General features: G+C 47.3%; 1 protein-coding gene across 1 annotated transcript; it reads left to right on the top strand.

Moving 5' to 3' along the window:
* Positions 1-623: 623 nt before the first annotated feature.
* On the top strand, positions 624-18,592 carry vhll (von Hippel-Lindau tumor suppressor like). The gene is made up of 3 exons (XM_072485173.1): positions 624-894; positions 7,492-7,626; positions 16,939-18,592. Exons 1-3 carry the CDS (start codon positions 714-716, stop codon positions 17,100-17,102), a joined length of 480 nt encoding a protein of 159 aa, XP_072341274.1. The 5' UTR covers positions 624-713; the 3' UTR covers positions 17,103-18,592.
* The last annotated feature ends 3,159 nt before the right edge of the window (positions 18,593-21,751 follow it).

The raw sequence follows: 21,751 nt of genomic DNA, 5'->3' as shown, positions 1-21,751 counted from the left end.
CTCAATGCATGGTCATAGATCATAGAATTTACGGTGCTGAAGGAGGCCATTCGGTCCATCGAGTCTGCACCGGCCCTTGGAAAGTGCACCCTATGAAGCCCACACCTCCACCCTATCCCCGTAACCCAGCAATCTCGCACTGCAGCTAGAGAAATTAAGAATGAAGTCAAGTAGATATATTTATGGCTGGCATCAGCTGATACTGATGGAAACACTGTACTTTTGAGAATTGAGTGAGTAGGGCTTTCAAGCTGTAGACAGGTGTGAGAATATTCTCAATATGTCAATGGTTAAGGTGCAGGAAAACACAAGTGTTTTGAGTTACAAGATCGGATGGACTGCTAACAAGGTGAGGAAGGAGCAGTGCTCCGAAAGCTAGTGTTTGAAACAAACCTGTTGGACTTTAACCTGGTGTTGTAAGACAAAGGTTAAATAAATTGGGCTTATTCTTTTTAGAGCAGAGATTATTGCAAATATTTCTACAGCCTTTGCTGCCACTAATTTTAACCTGAGTTTTTCTTCCCGACACTTGGACATGTCTTTAAATCCAGTTGGCTCTCCCCAGCTCTGTTCCTATTTGCACTCCCCCCTCCCTCCGCAGCGATAGGAATAATTAGCCTCTGCCTTTGAGTCGAACACTTCCTGGTTTGGTTGCCCTGAGTTCAGAAGTGAAAGCCATGAATGGGAGCGGCGGTGCTGCGCTTTAACCCGGGATGGCATTGCTCACACAGAGGCGGCCGCTCAGGTCCCTGAATTCAGATGAGGCTACTTTCGTTCAATTTGTGAACCGGAGCCCGCGGATCGCAACGCCTTGGTGGATTAATTTTGACGGATTTCCTCGAAATTACGATGACATTCCTCCAGGGGGAACCCTGCGTATGTGCACATATCGGAGTAAGTAGCTGGGCTTGTGAACCGTGCAGGAGCTGAATAGCTTCAAGGGTTTAAGTTTCTCTTTGAAACTTCTACGTTCCTGTAGCCTATTTGAGGAAATTGGACACGCTCTGCACAGTTTCCTTGTCGACCTGGAACTGCTTAATGTATAAAGTTCAAAGGGGACCTATCACAGGTTGCATTGAATTTCAGTACATCCTTGGGCATTATCTGGGCTATTGAATAAGTCGAATCTTCAAAGTGTATTTTTGATGTCACCCAGCAATGGGGAAAATGCTCATTTTTTGATAGTTGCCCTAATATTAACTGGAACATTTGAAAAACAAATCTTCACCTGGCATTCAAGCCCACCTAATTGGATGAAATGTTCTCTCTTTGCTGGGTTTCAAGCTAACATTCTGCAATAGGCTCAGGGTAAATGAGAACCAGGTGCATTCACACAAACGTGTTCATAATCGGTGCAGCAATCCGGATAACAGTAGAGAAGATCATTGCTGAAGGGGCGGCACAGTAGCACAGTGGTTAGCAATGTTGCTTCACAGCTCCAGGGTCCCATGTTCGATTCCCGGCTTGCGTCGCTGGCTATGCAGCGCCTGCACGTTCTCCCCGTGTCTGCGTGGGTTTCCTGGTGCTCCGGTTTCCTCCCACAGTCCAAAGATGTGCAGGTTAGGTGGATTGGCTATGCTAAATTGCCCTTGTGTCTAAAATTAGTTACGGGGATAGGGTGGAACTGTGGGCTTGCTTGGGGTGCTCTTTCCAAAGGCCGGTGCAGACTTGATGGGCCGAATGGCCTCCTTCTCCACTGTAATTTCTATGATGCTTTTTAAAATAATAGTAACCAAACATTTTGAACTGTGGCTTGTACTGCTAGTCTGAATAGAACTGTGTCAACTTGGTTCAGCAATATCAGCGGCATGTTTATCTCCAGCTGTGTTGTGCTACATGAGGGCCGTTGGAGACTCATTGAAGGTGGGTCTCGGTGTCTGCAAAGATACTAGCCAGTGCTGCCTTGTTTATACCTCCAGAAATTGCATTGTACTAAATAGGACAGATAAATCAAGAGGTCAAATAAAATCTCCCTTCTCTCCTATCTTCCATAATCAATTGGTAAATCCACAGTGAGTCATCTGCTGTCGGTGACTTGTTAGAAAGTGCGTGCATGTGGATGTTGGCGACAGGAAGTTTTAATTTGCCTGACGTCTCCATGAAATTAGCTTACTGATGATCATTTTCTGGGTGCATAGCTGAAGAAAGGCCATTGGACTGAGTTACTAACAGCCAGCCGGTCGCGATAGTTATTTAGCAATTCATTGTATTGGAACTCAACTCTGCCAAAGGCCAGTCAATTACATAAGAACATAAGAACTAGGAGCAGGAGTAGGCCATCTGGCCCCTCAAGCCTGCTCCGCCATTCAATGAGATCATGGCTGATCTTTTGTGGACTCAGCTCCACTTTCCAGCCCGAACACCATAACCCTTAATCCCTTTATTCTTCAAAAAACTATCTATCTTTATCTTAAAAACATTTAATGAAGGAGCCTCAACTGCTTCACTGGGCAAGGAATTCCATAGATTCACAACCCTTTGGGTGAAGAAGCTCCTCCTAAACTCAGTCCTAAATCTACTTCCCCTTATTTTCAGGCTATGCGCCCTAGTTCTGCTTTCACCCACCAGTGGAAACAACCTGCCCGCATCTATCCTATCTATTCCCTTCATAATTTTATATGTTTCTATAAGATCCCCTCCTTCATTCTTCTAAATTCCAATGAGTACAGTCCCAGTCTACTCAACCTCTCCTCGTAATCCAACCCCTTCAGCTCTGGGATTAACCTAGTGAATCTCCTCTGCGCACCCTCCAATGCCAGTACAGCCTTTCTCAGGTAAGGAGACCAAAACTGAACACAATACTCCAGGTGTCGCCTCACTAACACTTTATACAATTACGGCATAACCTCCCTAGTCTTAAACTCCATCCCTCTAGCAATGAAGGACAAAATTCCATTCGCCTTCTTAATCACCTGTTGCACCAGTAAACCAACTTTTTGCGACTCATGCACGAGTACACCCATGTCTCTCTGTACAGCAGCAAGTTTTAATATTTTATCATTTAAATAATAATCCCTTTTGCTGTTATTCCTACCAAAATGGATAACCTCACATTTGTCAACATTGTATTCCATCTGCCAGATCCTAGCCCATTCACTTAACCTATCCAAATCCCTCTGCAGACTTCTGGTAGCCTCATAATGTTTTGCTTTACCACTCATCTTAGTGTCATCTGCAAACTTGGACACATTGCCCTTGGTCCCCAACTCCAAATCATCTATGTAAATTGTGAACAATTGTGGGCCCAACACTGATCTCTGAGGGACACTACTAGCTACTGATTGCCAACCAGAGAAACACCCATTAATACCCACTCTTTGCTTTCTATTAATTAACCAATCCTCTATCCATGCTACTACTTTACCCTTAATGCCATGCATCTTTATCTTATGCAGCAACCTTTTGTGTGGCACCTTGTCAAAGGCTTTCTGGAAATACAGCTCCCTGTTATTTACCACACTGGTAATGTCCTCAAAAAATTCCACTAAATTAGGTAGGCACGACCTGCCCTTTATGAACCCATGCTGTGTCTGCCCAATGGGACAATTTCCATCCAGATGCCTTGCTATTTCTTCCTTGATGATCGATTCCAGCATCTTCCCTACTACCGAAGTTAAGCTCACTGGCCTATAATTACACGCTTTCTGCCTACCTCCTTTTCTAAACACTGGTGTCACGTGTGCTAATTTCCAATCCGCCGGGACCACCCCAGAGTCTAGTGAATTTTGGTAAATTATCACTAGTGCATTTGCAATTTCCCTAGCCATCTCTTTTAGCACTCTGGAATGCATTCCATCAGGGCCAGGAGACTTGTCTACCTTTAGCCCCATTAGCTTGCTCATCAATACCTCCTTAGTGATAACAATCATCTCAAGGTCCTCACCTGTCATAGCCTAATTTCTATCAGTCACTGGCATGTTATTTGTGTCTTCCACTGTGAAGACCGACCCCAAAAAACCTGTTCAGTTCCTCAGCCATTTCCTCATCTCCCATTATTAAATCCCCTTTCTCATCCTCTAAAGGACAATATTTACCTTAGCCACTCTTTTTTGTTTTATATATTTGTAGAAACTTTTACTATCTGTCTTTATATTCTGAGCAAGTTTACTCTCATAATCTATCTTACTCTTCTTTATTGCTTTTTTAGCAGCGTTCTATTGCCCCCTAAAGATTTCCCAGTCCTCTAGTCTCCCACTAATCTTTGCCACTTTGTATATTTTTTCCTTCAATTTGATACTCTCCCTTATTTCCTTAGATATCCACGGTCGATTTTCCCTCTTTCTACCGTCCTTCCTTTTTGTTGGTATAAACCTTTGCTGAGCACTGTGAAAAATCGCTTGGAAGATGCTGGAATCGATCATCAAGGAAGAAATAGCGAGGCATCTGGATGGAAATTGTCCCATTGGGCAGACGCAGCATGGGTTCATAAAGGGCAGGTCGTGCCTAACTAATTTAGTGGAATTTTTTGAGGACATTACCAGTGTGGTAAATAACAGGGAGCCAATGGATGTGATATATCTCCACTGTTCCTCAACTGTTTCACCATGAAGTCTTTGCTCCCAGTCTACCTTAGCTGGTTCTTCTCTCATCCCATTGCAATCTCCTTTGTTTAAGCACAAAACACTCGTGCTTGATTTTACCTTCTCACCCTCCATCTGTATTTTAAATTCCACCATATTGTGATCGCTCCTTCCGAGAGGATCCCTAACTATGAGATCATTAATCAATCCTGTCTCATTACACAGGACCAGATCTAGGACCGCTTGTTCCCTCATAGGTTCCATTATATAATGTTCTAGGAAACTATCGCGGATACATTCTATAAACTCCTCCTCAAGGCTGCCTTGACCGACCTGGTTAAACCAATCGACATGTAGATTAAAATCCCCCATGATAACTGCTGTACCATTTCGACATGCATCAGTTATTTCTTTGTTTATTGCCTGCCCCACCATAAGGTTACTATTTGCTGGCCTATAGACTACTCCTATCAGTGACTTTTTCACCTTACTATTCCTGATTTCCACCCAAATGGATTCAACCTTATCCTCCATAGCACCGATGTCGCCCCTTACTGTTGCCCGGGTGTCATCCTTAAATAACAGAGCTACGCCACCTCCCTTACCATCCACTCTGTCCTTCCGAATAGTTTGATACCCGTGGATATTTAACTCACAGTCGTGACCATCCTTTAACCATGTTTCAGTAATAGCCACTAAATCATAGTCATTCACGATGATTTGCGCCATCAACTCATTTATCTTATTCCAAATACTACGAGCATTCAGGTAAAGTACACTTATGTTGGCTTTTATACCTCTGTTTTGAATCTTAACACCTCGATCAGTAACCTCTCCCAAGTTACATTTCCTCTTAACTTTTCTCCTAATTTTCGATGTCGTTGAACCCATATCTTCATGTAGCCACCTGCCGCAAAACTTACCATTTATGTTTTTACTTCCCGTTTTATTCCTTTTAGTATTACTGGTCCTATTCACTGAGCTCCCCTCAGTCACTGTACCTTGTACTGTCGCCCTTTTTGATTTTTGACTATGGCTTCTCTGCCTTACACTTTCCTCCTTACTGCCTTTTATTTCTGTCCCTGTTTTACTACCTTCCGACTTCCTGCATTGGTTCCCATCCCCCTGCCACATTAGTTTAAACCCTCCCCAACAGCTCTAGCAAACACCCCCCTTAGGACATCGGTTCCAGTCCTGCCCAGGTGCAGACTGTCCAGTTTGTACTGGTCCCACTTCCCTCAGAACCGGTTCCAATGCCCCAGGAATTTGAATCCCTCCCTCTTGCACCATCTCTCGAGCCACCCATTCATCCTATCTATCCTGATATTCCTATATTCCTACTCTGACTAGCTCGTGGCACTGGTAGCAATCCTGAGATTACTACCTTTGAGGTCCTACTTTTTAGTTTAACTCCTCACTCCCTGAATTCAGCTTATAGGACCTTGTCCTGTTTTTTACCTATATCGTTGGTGCCTATGTGCACCACAACAGCTGGCTGCTCCCCCCCCCCCCCCCCCCCCCAGAATGTCCTGCAGCCGCTCCGAGACATCCTTGACCCTTGCACCAGGGAGGCAACATACCATCCTGGAGTCATTACATTGCAAAATGAAGTGGTAACAAGACTATATGCAAGAGAACATTTTTATTGAGTCAAAAGTGATTTTTTTTAAAAACACGCAGTAATATTTTGCTCTTAAACATTGTCAGATATCCTACAAACAAAGAACAAAGAAAAGTACAGCACAGGAACAGGCCCATCGGCCCTCCAAGCCTGTGCCGACCATGCTGCCCGTCTAAACTAAAATCTTCCACACTTCCTTGGTCCGTATCCCTCTATTCCCATCCTATTCATGTATTTGTCAAAATGCCCCTCAAATGTCACTATCGTCCCTGCGTTCACCACCTCCTCCGGCAGCGAGTTCCAGGCACCACCTACCCTCTGTGTAAAAATGGTCTAATCCTATTGCTATTTTATAGACCAGTGTCTTTCTGCACTGGATAGAAACATAAACATTTTTAAAGCTGCATGAATTGAAACTGAGTGCTGCAAAAGGTAGTGAATGGGTGCCAAAACAGCTGAAAACAATGATAGTTTTTGATGTGGCCAAGATTGAACTGGAAAATAGCATTATCTTTCGCCAATGAGATGCAGTAATGTTCATCAACTTGTTTTAGTATTCTAACGTTCTCATTTTATAAACATTACTGTTGGATGGAGAAGTGAGCAATTGGTGGATTGGCCATACTAAATTGCCATTAGTGTCCAAAGTTAGGTGGGGTTACAGGATCCGGGTGGAGGTGTGGGCTTAAGTGGGGTGCTCTTTCCAAGGGCTGGTACAGACCCGATGGGTCAAATGGCCTCCTTCTTGACTGTAAATTCTATGATTCGATGGTGCAAGACTAATAATCTTTATTAGTGCCACAAGTAGGCAATGAAGTTACTGCAATGAAATTCCCCTAGTCGCCACACTCTGGCACCTGTTTGGGTGCACAGAGAGAATTCAAAGCGTCCAATTCGCCTAACCAGCACGACTTTCGGGACTCGTGGGAGGAAACTGGAGCACCCGGAGGAAACCCACGCAGGCAAGGGGAGAGCACAGACAGTGACCCAAGCCGGGAATCAAACCCGGGTCCCTGGTGCTGTGAAGCAACAGTGCTAACCACTGTGCTACTTGTTCATGGGGGTAATGTGAGGTTTTCTTTGTTGTGTTATAGTTTCCTTGTCATTATCTTTCCCATCAGTACAACAGGTTCTGCTGCAGTTTATCTATGGTGTGTTGCATTAAAAGAGAGCTGAATTGCTCCGTACTGGGAACCTTGGAAAACATTGTAAAATCACTGTTGGAATAGAATCACTGTGCCCTTGTAGTTGATGTCCTGGAAAATAACAGCAGTAGCAGGTCTCACATGAGATTTCAGATACTGACAAACAGTCCATCGCTTGATGCTGAGTTCATTTTATTTTTTTCAGCTCACCCGTGGGTTTTTCGAGATGCAAACAGTGGAGACAAATTGCTTATAAATCAGGATGAGATATATTTTCCATCGTCTGCACAATATGATGAAGATGGTCCTATTTACATGCCTATTTATGTTATAGTTCCAGGTAAATACAGCAGAAATAGCTTCATGTTTAGCTGAACTCACATCAATCACACATGACTGATAGTGGACCTGCTCTCCGATCTACTGTCAATGATGGAAACGTCTGCATTATCTGAATACCATGCTTGATGGGCAAAATGGTGATTTAATTTAGTACTGAACATTTTTCCAGCCATTACATTGAAATATTTCTCTAGCAAGTTAAAAATCGCCCCTCACAGTTCCATTATAATTCAGTTGGTAAATTATTGTGTAATTTCACCATTCAGACCTAAAATCCCAGATTGAATCCATTATTTTTAGCCTGTTCCTGCTCCCAATGAACTGATTTCGTCCTATCTCAACTCTATTTTTTTGCTCCTTGTCCAGTTTCTTCTTTCTTCATCCATGGCTCTTTCGATGGCCTCGTCACTTCAGCCATTTCCTGTTTTCTGGCCTTAACTGCTTCATGCTCACAATGGACATCCAAGTCCTCTACACCTCCTTTCCACATCAAGACGGTTTGAAAGCTCTCCTCTCCTTCCTTGAATGGAGGCCCAAGTATTTCCTCCTTATCTAATTTGAACCCTTCCAGGGTCAACGTTTCCTCGTCTTCACTTGGTCGAAACACTTGGTCGACATGGCCCACCTCCTTTCCAAGAGCCAGGCCCAACAGTGCATCCTTTCTTTTGGACTGGTCGCACACTGCTGCAGACAAATTTCCTGAACACAATCTAGGAACGTTTCGCCCTCTGCGCCCTTTACGTTACCACTGTCCCAGTCTATATTCAGGTAATTAAAGTCTCCCATTAAAACCCTCTCTATAATGTTTGCATCTCTCTGCAATTTCCCTGCAGATTTGTTCTGTATCCTTCTCACTAGCTGGCAGTCTATAGACTACATCGAGCAGTGTAATTGTACCCTTTTTGTTCCTTAGCTCCGCCAAATTGATTCTGCCCCTGATCCCTCTACGATATCCTCTTTCTCCAGCATTGCATGCTCTCCCTAAGCAGTACCTTGTACCCAGGAATATTTAACACCCAATCCTGCCCTTCCTTGAGTCAGGTTTCTGTTATCACCACAACATCATATTTCCACATACAATCTGCACCTGTAACTCCTCAATCATATTTACTATACTTTGTGCATTCACAGCCATGCACAGTAACTATGATTTAAACGTCATAACTTTCTCCCTTACTCCAACTTAATTTATTATCTTACTATTTTCTAATTTGGCGCTTTCTGCATCTCCTAGTATTTTGTGCCTCCTGTATTCCTCTCTAATATGTCGTCTTGGTTCCCACAGCCCTGTGAGTTAGGTGGAAGTGTTCCCCACAATATTAGCAAAACGCCCTGCAAGGTATTCAGTCCCACCTCTGTTTCCCATCTCTGTCGCATCTGTTTGGATGACACAACTTTCCACACCGGTACTTCTGAGATACCTTCCTTTTACCTCAACCAATGATTCTCCGCACAGTGGTTGATGGGGCATTTCACCATGTCCGTTTGATTTCATGAAATTCTGCTCTCAGCCCTTCCTCTCCCTCCCAGAACCATGATACGGTTTGCTTGTCCCCACCCCACCAGCCTTCCACGTTCAAAGAGGTCACCCTCTGCCATTTCCGCCTCATCTAACATGATGCCACGATCAAATGCCACTGGCAACCCCCCCCCCCCCTCCCCCCCACTCCCCACAACTCACTTTCATCATTCCAAAGGGATATCCCTCCTCATAAACCTGGTCCACCTCTCAACACCCATTTCCATGGACACACAAGAGATTAAACTCCTGCCCTTTTATCTATACCCTTCTCACAGTTTAAAGCCCCAAATGCTCCTTCCGAGTCAAAAAAATATATTAATTTTGGCTTCTTTCAATTTTCGGGGAAGATGGTTCCATAGTGGCAATATCACTAAACTAATAATGCAGAGGTCCAGGCTAATGCCCTACAACAACTTGTGAAATTTAAATTCCATTGATATTTATCAATTTATCAATTGTCATAAAATCTCATCTGGTCACTAATGTCCAGGGTCGGAAATGTGCCATCCTTACCTGGTTGGGCCTACATTTGACTCCAGATCCACAGTAATGGGCAGGATTCTCCCTTTTGGGGGACTAAGTCCCCACGCCCGCCGGAAAGCGGGCGAGAATCACTCCGGACCTTTTCCTCGAAAGTCCGGGATGATTCTCTGTTTTCCAGGGAGCTAGCAGGACCCCGGCGTGCGTCCCGCGGCTCTGGCTGCCGGCGGGGCCCTGCTGTCCAGACCGCGCATGGTGGCCGCACAGCGGGCCCACGCAGACGAAGATGGGTCGCTCCCAGATCGCGATGGCCCGTCGATCGGTGACCCCGATCACGGGCCTGCCCGTCATAGAGGCCCCCCCCCCCCCCGGGTGTCCAATCCCCCCCCCCCACCACCACCACCATAACGCCCACATCAGCCGCGACTCCGAGTTCACGCCGGGTGGAATCACATTAGAACCATGCCGACGAGCACTCGGCCTGTCAAGCGCGATGAAACGCCGGGGTGGGGGGCCTTTTCCAACGACCCCCGACTGGCGCCACATCGATCACGCGAACGGCGACGATTCTCCAGTCGCCGGAGAATCGCGTGCTGGCGTGGGAGCCTATTTTGGGTAATTCCCCGCCCCAAGGCGAGCGCGATTTCGCCGTGGAGGGTCGGAGAATCCCGCCCATGGTTTACTCTTAACTGTCCTCAGAAAGATTTCCGGTTGCGGCTGTGCCTGGGTAGGTCGCACGTTTGGCAGCTCCCGCCAAAAACAGACTTTTGGGCCCTTTTGAGGAGCCCCAGCGGCGCTTGGACGGCGATTCCCGGTGTGGGAAGGCAGCAGTAAGATTCCCCTAGCATTGTATGGAGTGGACCAGGAGTGGAGAGATTTTTTAAAAAAAAGTGGTTTTGGAGAAGAGAGGAGAGCTGGTGTGGAAAAGTAAGATGGCGGCGGGTGGAGACCAAGCAGCATGGGCGCAATGTTCGCGGGAGGAGCAGGAGTTCCTGAAAAGCTGCTTTGCGGAGCTGAAAGCAGAAATGCTGGCCCCAATTAAGGCGTCGATAGAAAAGCTGGTGGAGACCCAGAAGGCCCAAGGAGCGGCGATCTGAGAGATGTAGCAGAAAGCCTCTGAAAACGCGGACGCGATACTGGGCCTGGCGGTGAAAGTGGAGGCGCACGAGGCGCTGTACAGGAAGTAGCAGGAAAAGTTTGAGGACCTGGAGAATAGGTCGAGGAGGAAGAATCTCCGGATTCTGGGTCTCCCTGAAGGGGTGGAGGGGTCCGATGTTGGGGCATATGTAGCCACAATGCTGAACACGTTAATGGGCGCGGGAGCCTTCCCGCGGCCCTTGGAGCTGGGTGGGGCTCACAGAGTCCTGGCAAGGAGGCCTAAAGCCAATGAGCCTCACAAGGGCTGTACTGGTGAGGTTTCACCGCTTCATGGACAGGGAGTGCGTCCTGAGATAGGCGAAGAAGGAACGGAGCAGCAGGTGGGAGAATACGGAGATCCGTATTTATCAAGACTGAGATCCGGAGCTGGCTAAGAAGAGGGCTGTATTCAACCGGGCCAAGGCGGTGCTCCACCGAAAGAGGGTGAAGTTCGTGCTGTTGCAGCCAGCGCGATTGTGGGTCACGTTTCAAGATCGCCACCACTATTTTGATGCGCCGGATGAGGCGTGGACCTTTATACAAAACGAGAAGTTGGACTCGAACTAAGGGTTTGATGTGGGGTTGGGTTTGTTTTTTCGTTTTTGTGTGGGAAAGCTGGGGAGTGGGAAGGGGTGAGTGGTTGTGATATGTGGGTTTTGTGCGTCTGTGGGAATCGGTACTGTTTTGTAGGGGCCGGTCCCCGTGTGCGAAGGGGGGAGGGGGGGGGGGGGGGGCAAGAGGCCCTGGGTCGTGGGGAACTGGGGTGAGGTTGTAGGAGAAAGGAGCTGCGCCATAGGGGGCAGATCAGATGAGGCTGAGAAAGGGATGGGTAGGGCAGGTCTTTCATTCAGGTCTGGATGCGAAGAATAGAGGGGTTGCAATATTGGTGGGGAAGCGGGTGTCGTTCGAGGTGCTGAGTATTGTGGCGGATAATGGGGGTCGATACGTGATGGTGAGTGGTAGGTTGCAGGGGACCCGGGTGGTACTGGTGAATGTGTATGCCCTGCAGGGTTTATGAAGCGCATGTTGAGTCGGATCCCGGATCTGGAAGCGGGGAGCTTGATAACGGGGGGGGGGGACTTTAATACGGTGCTGGGCCCAGCACTGGACCGATCCAGGTCAAGGACGGGTAAGAGGCCAGCTGCGGCTAAGGTGCTAAGGGGGTTTATGGACCAGATGGGGGGAGTGGATCCGTGGAGGTTTGCCAGGCCGGTGGCCGGAGAATTCTCTTTTTTTATCCCATGTACATAAGGCCTATTCACGGATAGACTTATTTGTGGTGAGTAGGGCACTGATCCCAAGACTGGAGTGAGCGGAATATTCGGCCATAGCGATTTCGGACCACGCCCGGCACTGGGTGGAGTTGGAGTTGGGGGAGGAGAGGGACCAGCGCCCACTGTGGCGACTGGATGTGGGACTGTTGGTGGATAAGGAGGTTTGTGGGCAGGTCCGGGGATGTATTCAGAGATACATAGAGGCCAATGGTAATGGGGAGGTGCAGGTGGGCATGGTTTGGGAGGCTCTGAAGGCGGTGGTTAGGGGAGAGCTAATTTCAATTAGGGCTCACAGGGAGAAGAGAGAGAGGGTGGAGAGGGAGAGGTTGGTGGGGAAGATAGTAAGGGTGGACAGGAGCTATGCAGAGGCCCCCGAATAGGGGCTGCTGAGGAAGCGATGGAACCTCCAAATGGAATTTGATTTATTGACCACGGGGAAGGCAGAGGCTCAGTGGAGGAAAATGCAGGGGGCGGTGTATGAGTGTGGGGAGAAGGCGAGTCAGATGCTGGCGCATCAGCTATGTAAGAGGGAGGCGGCGAGGGAGATTGGAGGAATCAGGGATGGGGGGGAATACGGTGTGGAGTGCGGTTAAAATAAATGAGGTATTTAGGGATTTCTATGGGGACCTGTACAAGTCAGAGCCCCCGGAGGGGGGAGAGGGGATGCGGCGGTTCTTAGATCAACTGAGGTTCCCGAGGGTGGAGGAAGAGCAGGCGGCTGGCCTGGGGGCCCCGATGGGGCTGGAGGTGCTGGTTAAGGGATTGGGGAGCATGCAGGCAGGCAAGGCCCCGGGACCGGATGGGTTCCCGGTTGAATTTTATAGGAAGTATGTGGATCTGTTGGGCCCGTTGCTGGTGAGAACCTTCAATGAGGCGAGGGAGGAAGGGACTCTGGCCCCGACGGTCTCGGGCGCTGTTCTCGCTGATTCTCAAGCGGGACAAGGACCCACTGCAGTGCGGTTCGTATAGGCCGATCTCGCTCCTTAACGTAGATGCCAAGTTGCTGGCGAAGGTCCTCGCTTTGAGGATTGTGTCCCGGGAGTGATACATGACGACCAGGCGGGGTTCGTGAGGCAGTTAAATGCGAATGTGCGGAGGCTCCTGAACGTGATTATGATCCCCTCTGTGGTGGGGGGGGGGGGGGGGGGACCGGCAGAGATCGGAATATTTCAGATTGTACCGGGGGATGAGACAGGGGTGTCCCCTGTCCCCTTTGCTGTTTGCGCTGGCAATTGAGCCGCTGACCATGGCATTAAGGGAGCCTAGGAACCGGAGGGTGTTGGTCCGTGGAGGGGAGGAACACCAGGTGTCGTTGTATGCTGATGACCTGTTGTTATATATTGCAGATCCAGTGGAGGGGATGGCGGAGGTTATGCGGATCCTTGGGGAGTTTGGGGACTTCTCGGTCTACAAGCTCAACGTGGGGAAGAGTGAGCTCTTTGTAGTGCATGCGGGGGGCCAGGAAAGGCGGCTAGAGGAGCTGCCGTTGAAGAGGGTGGAGAGGAGCCGTCGATACCTGGGTATCCAGGTAGCTAGGAGCTGGGAGGCCCTGCATAAGCTTAATTTGGCATGGTTAGTGGACCAGCTGGAGGAAGACTTTAGGAGATGGGATGTGTTGCCACTTTCCCTGGCAGGTAGGGTGCAGTCGGTCAAGATGACGGTCCTCCCGAGGTTCTTGTTCGTGTTCCAGTGCCTGCCCATCCTAATCCCCAAGGTTTTTTTCAAGCGGGTAGGTAGTATTATGGGGTATGTATGGGCGAGCAAGACCCCGAGGGTGAAGAGGGTGTTTCTGGAGCACAGTCGGGACAGGGGCGGGCTGGCACTGCTGAATCTGTGTGGTTATTAATGGGCAGCGAATGTGCCGATGATCCGTAAATGGGTAATGGAGGGAGAGGGGGCGGCGTGGAAGAGGCTAGAGGCGGCATCTTGTGTGGGTACTAGCTTGGGGGCACTGGTGACGGCACCACTGACACGGTACACCACGAGCTCGTGGTGGCGGCGACATTGAAGATCTGGGGGCAGTGGAGGCGACATAGGTGTGAGGTGGGGGCTTCAGTTTGGTCCCCGATACGGGATAATCATAGGTTTGTGCCGGGCAGGATGGATGGGGGGTTCCTAAGTTGGCATCGGGCAGGAATTAAAAGGATGGGGGACCTGTTCATAGATGGGACTTTTGCTAGCCTGGGGGCGCTGGAGGAGAAATTTGGGTTGCCTCCCGGGAACACTTTTAGATATATGCAAGTGAGGGCATTTGTGAGACGGCAGGTGAGGATTCAGGACAGGGTGATTTCGGGTGTATGGGTGGAGAAGGCAAGGTCTCGGCGATTTATCAGGAGCTGCAGGAAGCGGAGGAGGCCTCGGTGAAGGAGTTGAAGGGCAAGTGGGAGCAGGAGCTTGGGGAGGAGCTGGATGAGGGTCTGTGGGCTGATGCTCTGGGCAGGGTTAATTCCTCCTCCTCTTGCGTCAGGCTCAGTCTAATACAGTTCAAAGTAGTACATAGGGTGCACATGACAGGGGCGAGAATGAGTAGGTTTTTTGGGGTGGAGAACAGATGTTCGGTGAGCCCAGCAAATCACGCCCATATGTTCTGGACGTGACCGTCGCTGGAGGGGTTTTGGAGGGGCTTTGCGAGTGCTATGTCCAAAGTTGTTAACACCCGGGTCAAGCTGAGCTGGGGGATAGCACTGTTTGGGGTATCAGATGAGCCGCAGGAGCCGAAAGAGGCCGGAGTTCTGGCCTTTGCGTCCCTGGTAGCCCGGCGGAGGATCCTACTAATGTGGAGAGATACAAAGCCCCCAAGCCTAGAAGCTTGGATCAATGACATGGCAGGGTTCATTAAGTTGGGGAGGATAAAGTTTGCCTTGTGAGGGTCTGTGCAGGGGTTCTCCAGGCGGTGGCAACCGTTCCTAGACTTTCTCGCGGAACGCTCGGTGGATAGTCGAAACAGCAGCAACCCGGTGGGGGGGGGGGGTTTGGTTTATGTTTTTGTTAAAAGGGGGCGTTTCCCCCACTTTTGTATTTATTTGTTAAATGGGGTTAATGTATCTTGGTTTGATTTCCTATGTACAATTTTTTTTTTCCTTTCTGGAGTGCTTGGTTGAAAATTGTTGAAAATTTTGAATAAACATATATATTTTTTAAACTCCTCAGAAATGGCCTCGCAAGCCACTCATTTCAGGGGCAATTAAGGATGGGTAACAAATCCTGGCCTTGCCAGTGTCACCCACCTCCCATGAAAAAGTAAAAGAAATGACTATATTGTGTCCACTGCACACAATGTGGTCTTATTTCAGAGACCAAACACCGACTGGATGACCGCTTTGCGGGATACCTCCATTCAGTCCATGAACTTCCTGCTCATCGTCATTTCAATCCTCTACCCTGCTCCCACTCTGACCTTGGCCGTGTTCCGGTGAAGCTCAATGGAAGCTCGAGGAACGACAACTACTCTTTCTGCTGGGTACTTTACAGCCACTGTGGACTCAATATCAAATTCAACAATATTATAACCTCTGCTTTGATTTGTATCCCTATACTTTGCATTCGGACATCCGCCATTCACACCTCATCAAGACACATCTTTTCTTTCTTCTTCTGTTACCGCTCCCTTTCTGTCACCTCCAACCCCCTCCCTCCCACCTCCCGCTATCATTTGATCAAAACCTATTATATTTCTAGCTTTTCTCAGTTCTGATGAAAGGTCGCAGACCTGAAATGTTCATTGTGTTTTCTCCCCACAGGAACTTCTTGAGTATTTCCAGCGTTTGCTCTTTTTGTTATTTCTAATGCAAGCAGGGGTATTTCAAATTATCTCTGCCCAGGGCTAGGCTGAGAAAAATCAGCCAAAGTTTCCACATCTCTTTGATACCAGTGATGACTTCAAATAGGTAGTAAATGTTTTTTTTTTAAAAAAGTCTCATTACTGAAAATCGATCTAGCTATGTCCCAAGATCAGAAAGAAAAATAATTTTTATATATATATATATATATATATATATTATATATTCCTGGTTTGCCCAATTCCTCAGGCTCCGCAGCCGGCTAAAAGATATTTTGAGTATGGTCCTGTACCTTCGGCTCACTGCCAAATGAGAACTGTTTCCATTCCAGCCTTATTCCTCAGGATTGGCTGTCAGCTGCAGATTCATCCCAAAGACATCCAGTCCAGATCAGAAAGGGTTTTTGTTTGTTGCTGCCTTGGGTATCACTGCCACACAGGCAGACATGGAACAGCGTGAACTAACTCTCAGAAAGTAAACCATTCAGGTTATCGACAAGAGTGCTGACATTGAAGCCAAATTCAGAACTATCTCTGATGGCTTTTTATCAAACATATGAAAGTGGGGGCGGGTAGAATTTCCATGGGATTACTCCCGATTTCCTTGTCATAAATGTGGTAGAGGTTAGACAGAAATGGCATTAAAAAGGCAAGATGTGGGGGAACTTTATCATGGAGAAGAACATAAAAGATTCCTTTCACTAAATATATACTTTTAGGAAAAGAATAAGCTTTGTTAATTACTGGAATCTAGCAGCCAACAAATAGCCAGAAGCAAAACCTTGACCAATGTAAAAATAGGAGGATCTATTTCCTCACTTGCCTGGACATTGAAGATAAATAGATGAACTCTCCATCGTTGGGCTGAGATAACCCAAGTCATTGCAAACTATGATTGAACAATGAATAGCAGAGTATTGACCTCTTTAAACTGCTTACTGGGAATGTCCAGCATTTTCTGTTTTGAGTCCATGGCTTTGTTTAGTTATTGGCCCTTAGAATTGTTTGAGGTCACGAGTCCTTCGTTTGCACCATTGGTTGACAATCCTGAATCTATTTTAAAACAATGCAAGTTAAATCCACTCATCCCAGCGTGTAATAAATTATATTTCTTTGCAGTATATTCACTGAAGGATCGTTGTTTGCAATGCGTTCGTAAACAAGTAAAGTCAGAAGATTATACTAAGTTGGAAATACCAAAATCGTTGCAAGCCGATCTCAAGAATTCTCCCGGTCTGCTGAGGGAAATTGAAAACCTAAGCATGAAGTACAGGAACAGTTAATGATTCCAAACTACACCATTTCTATTCACCATTGAAAACCTAAGCATGAAGTACAGGAACAGTTAATGATTCCAAACTACACCATTTCTATTCGGAACAGATGATAACGTTTCATTTTGCCATCTCGATCTTGTTTTAGCATTTAAGATTAACCTGGCTTTATTCCCGCCATTGCTCCTTTGTTAATGTAGGTTTGCTCTGTGCAAATTGTCTGCTGTGTCTCCTATGTTACAACAGTGACTACGCTTCGAAACTATTTCATTGGCTTCCAAGGGCTTTGAAATGTCGGACAGGCCTGAAAAATACAAGTCTTCCCTTTTTTTTTTTAGATATCTTAAACTGAGTAACTTTGTTTTGCTGGAGTTTTCTAAATTTAGAACGCTTTGCTGAAAGATTTAATATTTAAGGACATTTAGAGTCTCCTGAGCATTCTGGGCCACGCTATTCCTCCTGCTCTGTTCTTACCAAAGAAGTGAGCAGCAAAGTTGCACTCAAAGTCTGATTAACCCAATCGTATAACCAATAGAGCGGTCAGACGCTGGGCATTTTGACTGCTTGTTGAAGATTAGCAGCCAGGAAGCCATTTGACCCAAAGAACCGATGGGAGGCTGCAAGAGAATGGGAGCACTTGCTTTATGACCACACCGTAGAACCATAGAATCGCGCAGAAGAAGGAAATTCAGCTCATCGAGTCTGAACCGACCCTCTGAGAGAGCATACTAACTGCCCCCCACCCCCCAGTAACCCCACCTAATCACATCTTTGGACACAAAGGGGCAATCTTAGACATGGCCAATCCACCTAACCTGCACATCCCCGTCATCCTCAATCTGTCTGATTGGAGGGGTTCCTGCACTCCCCATGGAAATTCCACCTCAACTTTTAATATGTTTGTGTAAAAGACATAGCGATAGTTATGAATAATAAAGATGTTCTGAACTCAAGGAGGAAAAATATTAGGCCACAGCATTAGAGCTAAATATAATTCCCACAATAATGGCCCATCCTCATCTCATGAGCCAATGGATCAACAAAGCAATCTTCAGTTATTGATTGTTTTTGACACTAATATTGGGCCTGATTTTAACTCTGCAATTGGATGGGCTGTGATTATGTTAAAATTGAACCTTTTGAGTCAGTTCTTCATGGGGAGCAGATATTATACCATAACTATGTCAACTTCTTCCTTTTTCACCTGTTCTTTTTCTGGAAGTGAATGTTCTTGCCCTAGGATACCATCTACTTGAATACGAACATATGCGACCCAATCAGTTTTTGGAAGTGTTTCTTATTTTGGGTCCTATCAATAACCTTCAATTGTGTTTCGTGAGTCTTTCGAAAAATGTTTATCACCAATGAGTTCAATGAAAATGTGATTTATCAGCTTTTATATTTTCACGGCTTTGTATTGTGTAATGTCTATGTTTCAATACCTGTTGGAACGGCTGCATAGTGTCACTGGCACATTCGATTAGAACATTCTTCTACTTGCTTGGCTTCTGTCTGCTGTCTCTCATGAGGTCACATTACTCTGACTAAAACACACCACACAAATTCAAATTTCTGGTATAAAATTATCTCTCCCCTCAACAGGTCGCCCCACCGTCAACAACAATGTGCATTCATGTAGTGCCTTTAAAGTGGTAAAATATCCCAAGGCACTTCACAGGAGTGTTACTGAGCAGTGACAAAGTCATCCAGACTCGAAACTCCATTCACTCTCCACAGGCGCTGCCAGACCTGCTGAGATTGTCCAGCGTTCTTGTTTGGGATCATAGCGATCGGCAGTCATTTGCTTTTGTCGGATTATATAAAGTGGCTGATAAAAGAGGGTGCTGAGAATTTGTCTTGAAAAGGAGTGCACTGCAGATTGGCTGATCAGATGAAGTCCCCCCTGTTCATCCCTTGGATTAATCCATTGTGCAATTGTGTAAATGTTGAGAACTCTGGTCACTTTCTCTGCCACAGCCTGAGCTTTTCTTGCTTTAAACATTGGCTACACGTCGAGCTGCAGCAAGGAGCAGCTCCCCATTGATTCAGAAATTAAACTCAAACTTCCTGAGGCAAATCTCCCGAACGGATTCAGGAAACATGACTAGTTTGACACGTCATCAGGACAGGGCTTGAATAATCATTCTGACAGCATGGTCTAAGGTGAGCTCGGTGGATCCATCAGTGGAAGCAAATGGGCTCAGCTGTTTGTGCAAACACTTCAGAAGTAATCCCATAAGCTTGCTCTTGTCCCATAACCCTGTACATTCCTGAACTTCAGGGAAAAGAAACAGAATCTGAATTTGTTTAAACTCCTTAAGGATATCGGCAAGCTGGGATTTTGGCTGGGATTTTCAGATGTCATGTCAGAGGTCCTGGAAGGGAGGGTGACTCCAAGTCCAGAGATGGCAATATATGGAGTGTCGGAAGTTTTGGCCTTTGCCTCCCTTTTTGCTGGGATGGAGGGACTCGGAGCCTCCAAAGTCGGGGGGTTTGGGTCAGTGACATGGCAGGGTTTCTTAGGCGAGAGAAGATTACGTTTGCCTTAAGGGGTTCATTACAGGGGTTCACTCGGAGGTGGCAGCCATTCATCAACTTCTTCAAGGAGAATTGATCGCCAGCCGGGGGGAGTGGGCGTGGGAGGGGAGGCGTGGAAATGGAAGAATAAGGGCAGGGAATCTAAAGAATGGGTAGTTCGGATTTAGGGCTGGGGAAGTTGGGTATGTTATTGTGTTTTATTTTGAGTGTGATGGATCTCTTGTTTATAATGTGAAAATGTTAAAATTATAAATGCCTCAATAAAATATTTTCTAAAAAAAAAAAGAATATAGGCAAGCTGTACCCTGCTTACCAGGACTTCCAGGAAGACAATGAAGGGTCGTGGAATGCAGTTCGGAAGAGGGAAGGTGTATCGGACATAATAATAATATTTATTAGTGTCACAAGTAGGCTTACATTAACACTGCAATGAAGTTACTGTGAAAATCCCCTCGTCTCCACACTCCAGCGCCTGTTTGGGTACATTGAGGGAGAATTCAGAATGTCCAATTCACCTAACAAAGGGGCTGGTTTAGCACAGGGCTAAATTGCTGGCTTTGAAAGCAGACCAAGGCAGGCCAGCAGCACGGTTCAATTCCCGTACCACCCTCCCCGAACAGGTGCCGGAATGTGGCGACGAGGGGCTTTTCACAGTAACTTCACAGTAACTTGTGACAATAAGCGATTTTCATTTTTCATTTTCATTTCAAACACGTCTTTTGGGACTTGTGGGAAGAAACCGGAGCACCCGGAGGAAACCCACGCAGACACGGGGAGAACGTGCACGGACAGTGACCCAAGCCGGAATCGAACCCGGGTCCCTGGCGCTGTGAAGCAAAAGTGCTAACCACTGTGTTACCGTGCCACCCAGCTGAGGGTGAATATTTGAATTGGATTGCCTCAGAATACAGGATAAAAGAGCACGAGGGGAATGGCAGAGATGGAGGATGAAAGAGCACGAGGAGAATTAAAACAGCGTGGAAAGAAAGAGGAAAGTGATGTCACAGGAAAGTGGTACAAGGTAATTGCTCCCTGTGTGAAAGCAGAGGCAAGAGGAGCAGCAGCCAAACTATGGCCCAGCTCCTCCAAACTCGCAAATCGCCCTCCCAGGAACACATCTATCATTTCCTTAATCCCCCTCTCTTCCCATCCCCGAAATCTTGCATCCATCTTCCCCGGCTCGAATCTATGATTCCACCTGATTGGTATCCCTCCCCGCCAACCCAGCTCCCAACCTAAAATGCTGTCTAAACAGGTTCCAGATCTTTAACTTGGCCACCACCATCGGACTCACTGTCTACTTCCCTGGGGCCACCGGGAGTGGCACCATAGCCAGCACCTGCAACCCCGACCTCTTGCAAGAGCCCGGCTCCATCCTCACACACAAAGTCCCTCTCCATCCCTGCTCCAGCCCTGAACCTTCTCTCCATTTGCCACCCAATAATAATACAATAAATTAGGAAGGCCTAACCACCCCCCTCCCCCACCTGCCATCCTCTCTGCAATATCACCTTCCTAATGCTGGCCACCTTCCCCGCCCAAACAAACAAGATCAGCCTGTCTGCCCCCCTTTGAAACAAAAACAGGAATCGCGGAAAAACCCATCTTCACTGCCTGTGACAGAGGAAGATTGTCCCACCTCAGCAAATCAGCCTTCACCCGCCCCATCAAGCTAATGATGTTGAACTTCCGAAGCCCAATCCCATCCCAGCTGAACCCCAAATATCTAAAATGAGACACCACCAGGTAAAATGGCAGTCCCAACGGCTGTGCCCCCCCCCCACCCACCACATCCGCTCCCACTCCTGGAGGGGACCCCATTATACTCCCCACTGAAGAGCTCGACACATCAAACGCCTTATTAATCTGTTCGGGAGTCACCACCAACCCCTCCCTCCGCCATAATCACCCACCCAAACAATCTCCCTCACTGCGACTTCCCTCTGGAGCTGACCTGCCAACATGCGACCTGCCTTCTCCCCATATTCATAGGCAGCTCCCCTCGCCCTTCTCAATTGACGCACCGCTTTCCCCATGGATAACCGGTCAAACCTCACCTGTAACTCTTTGTTCTTTGCCAGGAGGTCCCCCGAGTACCTCCCATAGCCTCTTCTATCAGC

The sequence above is a fragment of the Scyliorhinus torazame genome, chromosome 19 (assembly GCF_047496885.1).
Source record: "Scyliorhinus torazame isolate Kashiwa2021f chromosome 19, sScyTor2.1, whole genome shotgun sequence".
Lineage (NCBI taxonomy): Eukaryota > Metazoa > Chordata > Chondrichthyes > Carcharhiniformes > Scyliorhinidae > Scyliorhinus > Scyliorhinus torazame.
This window is presented reverse-complemented; position numbering and strand designations above follow the sequence as displayed.